The sequence below is a fragment of the Agrilus planipennis genome, unplaced genomic scaffold (genome assembly GCF_000699045.2).
Source record: "Agrilus planipennis isolate EAB-ADULT unplaced genomic scaffold, Apla_2.0 scaffold87, whole genome shotgun sequence".
Taxonomy (NCBI): Eukaryota; Metazoa; Arthropoda; class Insecta; order Coleoptera; family Buprestidae; genus Agrilus; species Agrilus planipennis.
Window position 1 is genome coordinate 673,362 of NW_020439134.1, and position 10,498 is coordinate 683,859.

General features: G+C 30.8%; 3 protein-coding genes across 3 annotated transcripts in view; 1 reads left to right on the forward strand and 2 right to left on the reverse strand.

Moving 5' to 3' along the window:
* The window catches only part of LOC108737616 (neuropathy target esterase sws), a 22,785-nt gene extending 20,239 nt beyond the window's left edge, over positions 1 to 2,546 (forward strand). The window contains exons 21-22 of the mRNA XM_025977789.1: positions 2,062 to 2,172; positions 2,230 to 2,546. Of these exons, the coding sequence (XP_025833574.1) occupies positions 2,062 to 2,172; positions 2,230 to 2,358 (240 nt within the window). The 3' untranslated portion in view covers positions 2,359 to 2,546. The remainder of the gene's footprint in view (positions 1 to 2,061; positions 2,173 to 2,229) is intronic.
* LOC112905407 (folylpolyglutamate synthase, mitochondrial-like) lies at positions 431 to 1,925 on the reverse strand. Its single transcript, XM_025977773.1, has 4 exons — positions 1,484 to 1,925; positions 1,295 to 1,398; positions 977 to 1,223; positions 431 to 923 (listed from the first exon to the last, which is right to left on the reverse strand). Exons 1-4 carry the CDS (start codon positions 1,595 to 1,597, stop codon positions 783 to 785), a joined length of 606 nt encoding a protein of 201 aa, XP_025833558.1. The 5' UTR covers positions 1,598 to 1,925; the 3' UTR covers positions 431 to 782.
* Positions 2,547 to 4,139: 1,593 nt separating the features above from the next.
* Positions 4,140 to 10,226, reverse strand: LOC108737626 (folylpolyglutamate synthase, mitochondrial-like). Its single transcript, XM_018470574.2, has 9 exons — positions 9,608 to 10,226; positions 9,419 to 9,522; positions 9,101 to 9,347; positions 8,911 to 9,047; positions 7,356 to 7,536; positions 7,168 to 7,300; positions 7,017 to 7,110; positions 4,591 to 4,802; positions 4,140 to 4,525 (listed from the first exon to the last, which is right to left on the reverse strand). The coding sequence occupies exons 1-9, from the start codon at positions 9,719 to 9,721 to the stop codon at positions 4,275 to 4,277; spliced, it is 1,473 nt and encodes a 490-aa protein (XP_018326076.1). The 5' UTR covers positions 9,722 to 10,226; the 3' UTR covers positions 4,140 to 4,274.
* Positions 10,227 to 10,498: the final 272 nt, after the last annotated feature.

Sequence of the window (10,498 nt, forward strand, 5' to 3'; positions counted from 1 at the left end):
TGCAACGTTTAAGAAACAGCTCCCATAAATAAGCGCAAATTTAACAAAATTAAAAGGAATTTGGTTCTTTCCAAGCTTCGAATGCCACTTCAAAATGTTTTACTGGAGAAGAAAACAACGAAATTGATGTTCTTGCAGTTTTTTTTTTTTTTTGATCAATTGAAAGAATATTATGGAAGCATAAGATGCATGCTTATAGGTTTGTAATGTCCAGAATCTCCACCAACAGGATTCTTCATAAACACAATAAAGTATTTAAATTTCAATTGGAGTATTCATTATAAATATCATCATCTATCGCTTTTGTAACATAAATAAACAAAAGATAAAGTCTTGATTTCTAACATTCATAGTGAAATTATCTATTTTTGATAAAAATCCAAATTTTTAAATAAAGTAAAATAAAACATCCACAAGGATCGAATGATAAAATAAAATACGAAGTGCTATTTGAAGAAACGAAGTTATTCGTGTTTGAAGTTTTAAACTTTTTTTCTGAACATCCAGTATAAATTATAAAGTTCAATTTGGGTATAACTGGTAAAAATTTCAACAATCTAATTATTTTTTTGTGGAAGTTATAATTTCGGTTGCGGTAGCGTTTTTCTATGAATAAAATTATCTCAGAAACTATTCATCATAGGCATAGAAGTTGGTTAACAAAGTTACCTTAAAATTTTTTCATACGAATTCGTCGAAAAAATATATACTACCAAATTTTCAAATCTCTTACATGTCTCTTTGAAGATCCCTGTATATGATAACGAAAATATATTGCCTACTTACTTTATTATATTCGTACAATCCGATTCTCCTCCAATTCCAACTTCAACTAGAGCCACATCAACTTTCTCTTTTAGAAACACATAAAATGCTACTATAGTTAAAAAGGCAAAATACCCAGGCATGTCAGTGGAATGCTCCTACAAATTGTATTAATGTAGGTGATGTTTTTGTTATCTTATTAACTTTGTACTTTAACTAAATCCAATTTTCTATATACATCCCAAAAATAATTTCCAAACTTTTCTCTTTCTAAAGGAATTCCATTAACCCTTATTCTTTCACGAACCTCCAATAAGTGCGGGGAAGAAAAAAATCCAGTTTTGTACCCATGTTGTTGCAAGATGTTTTCACAAAAAGCACAAGTTGTTCCTTTACCTTTAGTACCTGAAACGTGGATTATGGAGAGTTGATCTAAGTCATCTACCTTAATTCCAGCTCTGAAATTACAAATTCATTGAAATAAATGCAGCTTAACATTATTATATGTCTAATGCTATATAATACTTACCGATTTAGAAATTTTTCAAAGTTATTAAACTTATAACTATTTTTATTGATATTGTTTATATACTTTTGATTAGATTGTAGTGCATTTAAAGCCACAATTGCTTGCTAAAATATTTAACTAAATTAAATATACCTTATATCTAATTGAAATAAAAATCATATATAACTCAAATGAATACACATGTACTACCTTGTAAAAATTGTCTTCACATGGACTCATTACGGTTTTAAAATTAGATACACAACGTTTACACCAAATAATTGCGGTCTGTTTTAAAAATACGTTAATATAATACTTATTCATTTAACTGATCGTATAAACACGTTTGTAGTACAATAAATTCGTTTCAATTGCATATCATAATATAGACTGCCGATATTTTCTAAATAACTATTTAGAAAGTATAAATTCATTTATAGAAAACCGATAAAAAACATAAAAGGTTTTATGTTTTACAAAAAAGTCAGCAATTTTAGAATTACATAATTACAATAACGTAAGCGCAAAGCACGTGTAGACACGTACACATTTTTTTAGGTTTATCAAAGTTATAATAAACATAATAAATCAGGGACACATTATTCTTTTTCTGTTACCTATTTTAAATTTGAAGTTTAGTAAGAATAAAACGAATTTGTAAAGGAACTTATGATTAGTATTTACTGTCAATTATTCTTTATTTTTAATTTTTACTGAGTACAAATTACATGAGCAAGTAGTTACTAATTTATTACTGTTCGGCATTTTTTATATAAAACATACCCACATATGCATATTATAGAACACGTGAAGATGAATCCTCTAGTTCCTCCAGTTCAGAAGACGAAGATTATGAGGGTCATGGTTATGCTTCAGAACCGTCAGTCAGCACACTTCACGTATGTATTTATTTTATGGACGTTAAGTACGTTTTTTGATGTTATATTTTTAACTAGCATAATGAGGAAGATATGCTATCAAGAAGAGCAGGTGGTTCCTTGTCATTGTCGGAGAATGAGACTGAATCCGATTTTGATATAACATCATTGCCTCAAGCACAAAACAAGCAACAGCCACAATCTTAGTGATTATAAAAGTACTAGTCTGTTAGTAGTCAATAAATAAAGAGGGCTTCTCAGTATGTTCCTTGTGATAAACTAATATTTTGTTACCAATACGTAATAAGTTTTAAATCATTCGAATTTTATGTTACAATAATTTTGTTTTTGTAAAATTTCGATGTTTCTGTAAATATTAAATAATTTTTACTGTATTTTTCATGTCATTATTCCAAATTCCAAGTGGATCTCATTTTCACTGTTTGCCAAGTAATATACATATATACATGGGAAAATTTAGGGGAACGTAGGTAAAAATTAAATAAACAAGATTATTAATAATTATATATAAAAATGTATATATTAGGAAGAGAGTCAGACAGCGTTGCAAAATGGCACCACTACTGTTTAATCTATACATCGAAGACGCGATCAACATCATTAACGACAGTACAACTGTAGGGATAGATATACGGGGGCAAAAGATTAGTATGCTTAGATTTGCAGATGATATAGTAGTATTAGCATCTAACAAGGAGGACTTAGATATAGCTAATTGGAAGCGGTATTGACAAAGCAGTACTGTATGAAAATAAATAAAAGTAAAACAAAAAAAGTAAAATGAGCGAATATAAAGTTAGGAGACGAAAAATTAAAAGAATTTTAGGTATCTAGGAAGTCATATAAGTCAGGACAGAAGAAGTAGTAGGGATATAAAGTAGAGGATAGCGCAGGGTCGAGTCGCCTTCAATAAAAACAAATCACTTCTATGATCGCGAACGGTTAATTTAGAAATTCGAAAAAGGTTGTTAGAAGTGTATGTTTGGAGCACGGCGCTGTACGGGTGCGAAACGTGGACGGTGAGAACGGTGTAAAGGAAAAAGTTAGAAGCGTTCGAAATGTGTCCCTGTATTTGATACATATAATCTTGATTGCTTTTATTTTTTTTATCATTACAGCTAACTACTGTACAATATTTTGTAACTTCTCCTAGCCTAGGAAAATATGAGCAGCGCTATTACTAATATTCTTTTTTAATGAATTTATTCTTACGTCTATTGGAACTTCTTTCCTATTCTAATAATGTAGAGAACTAACAACAGCTGTCCGAAATCTTAAAAATTGTTTAATTTCCCCACATTCCCTAGGAACTCGAGATATTTTTGAAAATTTCTCTTATTTTTGAACAATAATTACGCAGGATATGATTGCGACATTCAATTTTTTTAATGAAATAGTTAGGTCCGTATGGCCGAGCACCGAATTGTTTTACATACGGAACTTTCACCCATCAGCGATAATGATACCATATTTCCAATAAGCAACAATTTCTTTTGCATATTATTACCTAGGTATATTTAATGTGTATACAACAAGTTATAAGGAAAAACTTTATTTATTAAAATTAAGGCATTATTGTGTCTATAATGTCAGAACAAGTACACATAATTTGTACTGTTATTTCTATGCACTGGTATAACAAAGCAAAAGATAGTGGTTGCTTAATAGCAACTAATAAATCACCCTAATCCGGGCGACGTTGGTTGTTTATCTCAATGTTTTTGTGAAACACTTTGACATTTAATAGGGGTTACTATTAAATATTGTGAAAATTCATTACATTTTTTCCCACTACAAACTACCTCAGGTTAATGAGGAATAATTGTAACTGTTGTCACACCTTCGCCGGGAATTGAACCCGGGCCCTTTGGCTTCATAATAATATGAGCTTTGATGTCATACTTCGACAACTAANTTCAGTTGATTATTGAAAAATCAATGGATATTAATACTAAAAATATTTAATAATCGTTGATATTATTATTAACATTGTTTTAAGTTTATAATAACGAAATAAGCGAAAAATATTAACAAACATGAAACAATAATTCGAGAGTTTCCACAAACTGCTTATTTAGGCTCGTACACTAATGTAAACTAAATTACAAATCATAGTCGTCCTTTTTAATCACAGCAATAGCTGATCCTACTAGGTGTAGAGAACCAGTCACAAGAACGTTGTAGTTCCGCTTGTTGTTCTTCCATATTTGTTGAAATGCATCATAAACACTATTACATATTTGAGCACTATCTGCTTCAAAATTAGGTACATTATAAAAACTCTCCCAAATTCGTAGGTGTTCTTTGCAAATCAAAATTTGCGTATCGTTTTTGGAAGGGGTGTATGATTGATCTATAAAAAGCAAAAAAATTAAAAATATTCGTAATTGTTATTGCTCTCATTTAATTGTTTAATACCTGCACTAACTTGTACATAAGACTTATTTGGAACAAAGTAAACCTGATTGAAATTACATTTTCTAAGTATTTTTAAAAAGTTTTTTGAATTACGATCACCAGTCACATTAAAGACCAACACTTTAGGTTCAGGAGCAGAACATGTTTTTTCATAGAACCAGTTTGAACAAATTGTAATACTCTCTTGTGTATGTGCGCCATCCAAAAAAAACCTAAAACCAAATACATATTACATTATGTTGAATGAAATAAACAATGTATTTTTTAATAAAATACATTCACTCAATATTATTATACTATCGCGTTTTTTTTTTCGACATAAGAAAACATCGATACTTCATTACTGCGCTTATGTTAAATAAAATATATCTAACCTTTTCCGAACAAATCTTTGGGAAGCTTTCCTAACACACGGACACACGCGGTCTAAGTTCAATTGTTTTGTTTTATCCAAGTCACGAGACGCCTGACAGATGTGAAACAAAAAAGGTATTGCATTGGCTGGGAATCGAACTTTTATATAAGTCTTTATTTTCATAAAGTGATTACTTTACCTGCTTTAACAATATGATATACTACGATTTTGTTTTTGTGCACATGACAACATAGCACGTGCTTTCTACGAAGGATGGATCTGTCGATTTGGTGCACCTTTACGGATTATTAGGAAGACAATTCGAATTTTAACTCTTCAATGAACTGTCTTTAATTAATGAACACCAAACACATCCATCCAGCAAATGGAATGGTCGAACGATTTCATCGCCAGCTGGACGCAGTTTCATCTCACTGTACTATTAGGCATACGAGCAGCCTGGAAGGAATATCTGAAAGAAACAGCCGCTGATGGTATATGGAAAGTCACTACGTCTACCTGGAGAATTCCTATCTTCACCAAGTTCACAAGCCAACAGCAGCCCACCAACCTACGTATAACAGAACAGCTTCGTCAACACTTCCAACTATTATAGCCTATATCCGGAACACGACATGGGGAAAAGAAGACATTCATCTACAAAGACCTCCGAACAGCAGAGTACGTCCTAATTCGATACGATGGTCCTAAAAACTCGCTACAATTCTCTTACGACGGCCCTTTCAAAGTAATCAGCAGGAACGACCACACGTTCACTGCTCAACTGCCTAACAAAGAGAAAACCGTATCTATTCACCGACTGAAATCAACATACATTATGTCAGACGGGCAACATCCACAATCCTCTCCTGCGCCTGCAACCACCCGCAACGATGATGCTGCACAATCAACAAGAACAACCCGCTCAGGACGTCGAGTACGTTTATCGAAATACTTCACAGCAGGATTACCAATATCGTTAATTACTAGGGTTCTGTGTCACTGTCCGTATAGTATATAATTCTTAAACATACGGTACATGCACATGTATGCAAGCGACTCAGCATTTCTATCGTCGCTGTCGATTGACCAAAACTATAACCATCGAACTCGGATCAAACTGCTTGACAAACATTTTGCATTTAATCCGTGTAAATAATATTAGTATAAACACCGTGTAAATATATTGAATAAATCAGTCTCGCAAATAGACTCATCTTTTTCTGACTTTTGACCTAGCAAATAAACTTAAGTCACATCATCATCCAGCTCCAGTCTTGCAAATAGACTGGAGCCGGCATCTTTATCTGTTAGCGTCACGTATGTTACAACGTTACTAAGATTTAGGTATAAATAATTAGAAAAATAATATAAATCGGGTGTCATTAAACTAACTTATAAACACCGTTCTTAACAATAAATTAAGTTAGTCAGGCATCAGGAATTTCAACGATGCAATTTTTAATATTTTAGTAAACTATACACGTTTGAATTCATATAAAGGTGTTAATACTCCATTACTTTCCATCGTGAACGTTGAAATGTTTCTTTTATTGATTAAATAAAGTCAGAATTTAAATAGGAACCAATAACAGGCCCAAAAAGAAAAGAAATACTTTTAGGTTTTAAATTTAATTTACGGAAGTTTCAAAATTTTTATTTTGTTTTATTGACTATACACAACATATCAAACATATACTATCCATCCTGGGAAAGAATGAACTTGCGTCATTGTAGGGGGAGCAAAGAAAAAGTGTTGATTCATATGTTCTACGGTACTAGTAATACCCCTAATTTGATCTAGCAGTGGTTGGTAGCGCATAGCGATATTCTTATTCAGTGTTACGTTTCTCGAATTATACTTTAAAGTCGTATGTCATTAGTTCACTTCTTATCTATGTTTGCCTTTTTTTTGTTAGTAGATTTAAAAAAGGATAGTCTACATGAAGTTCGCCGATAGATCTATACCCGTTCATTCTTTCGTAGGATAGATGATACATATATATTTTTCAGAATAATTTCAATCTAAAGAAGATGTTTATTAGAAATTACACTTTTTTAATTCACTTACCTAGAATTTTTTTCGAAAATAACTTGAAATCGACCTGGCCAGCAAGTATTTTCGATCGCACGTTCTATAATTTGAGATTTTAAAGACTTGAAACCTGCAATAGTATTGTTTTAAAAAAAGTAAAGCGTATAATATTCGATAACACTTTTACCTTTTATTTGTACCCAACCTTCCGCTAAAGCAAGAGCTAAACTGACATTAAATTTAAAAATATCGACTGGGATAAATGAACTTTTTACATTTATCAAACCATTTACAAGAGGCTGGACAACTTCTAAAGAGCACTAAAATTTTTTATTAAATGATGTTGTTATTATTTTAGATTAATATGACCCTTACTTCTTTCTCCCTACTCCTTTCTTTAAGAATTTTCAGTGCAGTTTCAGGCTGTGGAACTGTAAATGCTTTGCAGCCTTTTTTCATTATACCAGCTTTCTGCCACGCTATTTCTTCAATTGTGTTTCCAAGTAAAATTGTATGGTCTATTCCTAAAGATGTTATCCCAACAACGTCCGTATTTCTGTTGATATATTATTGCATAAAATGTTATACTCGGTTTTTAATGTTTGGTGACCTATTACAGGTTTTAACAAAAGTTAAAGGAATTTTACACTGAAAGTTTGTATATACGAGTATACTTCAATGCTCTATCAAACTAATAATGTAAACTTTGAATCTGCTATGTTGAAGAAAAAGGTACTAGAAAAGAAATCCAATTCTGGGTTAAAAACCCGGAATCGATTTCGGATAGCATGTTGGAGCTTCTGATAGCTGGCCGATAGTTGTCGCTTCGAAAAAATAATCGCCGCATGCCCTCTTTCAATGTGCGTGAATTATACTTTTCTAAAAGAGTAATAAGTCAATAAGACCCCACCACTACTATCATTTGCTCTACCACTACTGCTTTTACTCTTGGTTCCGCCTAAGTCAGTGTTGAGTACTGTTTTTTAATGCTAGCTCCTCCCTCTTTTTAAAGTTTCTAACTAACTTCACTTTCATTGAACATTTATTAACATAATTTGTATTGTAAAACCTAATCTTATGTTACAAAAACGGTAAAAGACGAGGCTTATAATTATTACTACAATTCATTTTGTAATATGAAGAATGCAACGTTTAAGAAACAGCTCCCATAAATAAGCGCAAATTTAACAAAATTAAAAGGAATTTGGTTCTTTCCAAGCTTCGAATGCCACTTCAAAATGTTTTACTGGAGAAGAAAACAACGAAATTGATGTTCTTGCAGTTTTTTTTTTTTTTTGATCAATTGAAAGAATATTATGGAAGCATAAGATGCATGCTTATAGGTTTGTAATGTCCAGAATCTCCACCAACAGGATTCTTCATAAACACAATAAAGTATTTAAATTTCAATTGGAGTATTCATTATAAATATCATCATCTATCGCTTTTGTAACATAAATAAACAAAAGATAAAGTCTTGATTTCTAACATTCATAGTGAAATTATCTATTTTTGATAAAAATCCAAATTTTTAAATAAAGTAAAATAAAACATCCACAAGGATCGAATGATAAAATAAAATACGAAGTGCTATTTGAAGAAACGAAGTTATTCGTGTTTGAAGTTTTAAACTTTTTTTCTGAACATCCAGTATAAATTATAAAGTTCAATTTGGGTATAACTGGTAAAAATTTCAACAATCTAATTATTTTTTTGTGGAAGTTATAATTTCGGTTGCGGTAGCGTTTTTCTATGAATAAAATTATCTCAGAAACTATTCATCATAGGCATAGAAGTTGGTTAACAAAGTTACCTTAAAATTTTTTCATACGAATTCGTCGAAAAAATATATACTACCAAATTTTCAAATCTCTTACATGTCTCTTTGAAGATCCCTGTATATGATAACGAAAATATATTGCCTACTTACTTTATTATATTCGTACAATCCGATTCTCCTCCAATTCCAACTTCAACTAGAGCCACATCAACTTTCTCTTTTAGAAACACATAAAATGCTACTATAGTTAAAAAGGCAAAATACCCAGGCATGTCAGTGGAATGCTCCTACAAATTGTATTAATGTAGGTGATGTTTTTGTTATCTTATTAACTTTGTACTTTAACTAAATCCAATTTTCTATATACATCCCAAAAATAATTTCCAAACTTTTCTCTTTCTAAAGGAATTCCATTAACCCTTATTCTTTCACGAACCTCCAATAAGTGCGGGGAAGAAAAAAATCCAGTTTTGTACCCATGTTGTTGCAAGATGTTTTCACAAAAAGCACAAGTTGTTCCTTTACCTTTAGTACCTGAAACGTGGATTATGGAGAGTTGATCTAAGTCATCTACCTTAATTCCAGCTCTGAAATTACAAATTCATTGAAATAAATGCAGCTTAACATTATTATATGTCTAATGCTATATAATACTTACCGATTTAGAAATTTTTCAAAGTTATTAAACTTATAACTATTTTTATTGATATTGTTTATATACTTTTGATTAGATTGTAGTGCATTTAAAGCCACAATTGCTTGCTAAAATATTTAACTAAATTAAATATACCTTATATCTAATTGAAATAAAAATCATATATAACTCAAATGAATACACATGTACTACCTTGTAAAAATTGTCTTCACATGGACTCATTACGGTTTTAAAATTAGATACACAACGTTTACACCAAATAATTGCGGTCTGTTTTAAAAATACGTTAATATAATACTTATTCATTTAACTGATCGTATAAACACGTTTGTAGTACAATAAATTCGTTTCAATTGCATATCATAATATAGACTGCCGATATTTTCTAAATAACTATTTAGAAAGTATAAATTCATTTATAGAAAACCGATAAAAAACATAAAAGGTTTTATGTTTTACAAAAAAGTCAGCAATTTTAGAATTACATAATTACAATAACGTAAGCGCAAAGCACGTGTAGACACGTACACATTTTTTTAGGTTTATCAAAGTTATAATAAACATAATAAATCAGGGACACATTATTCTTTTTCTGTTACCTATTTTAAATTTGAAGTTTAGTAAGAATAAAACGAATTTGTTTGGATACACATGCCCGTCTGCTGATTTCGATATTTTTAATTTTTCATTATCAGTTATATCTAGTATGGAAAATATGTTTGACTCATATCAGTTTATAATATTAAAAATTTGGTTAACATTTAGTTAATATTACGTTGTAATCAATTTAATAATTTTGAAAGCCGTTAAAAAAATTCGTTATCACAGAATATTCATAGATCGTTTCATAGATTATTGTCAGAGAACATGTGATAGAATCAATGGTCATAAATTATTCGTTGTTTCTTCTTCTTTTAGTTTTTGATCTTAGATGAAAAATCTATGTAGAGTGCATAGACATTATTAATGGACATGCCTTAGCCGTATGTCGTTAGTCGTTGTAATAATTTCTTGGCTCGAAAAGTGAGGGAGATGGCGTACGGTTTCTAACTAATGCTATCTCTTTCATGACACTCTTACGCA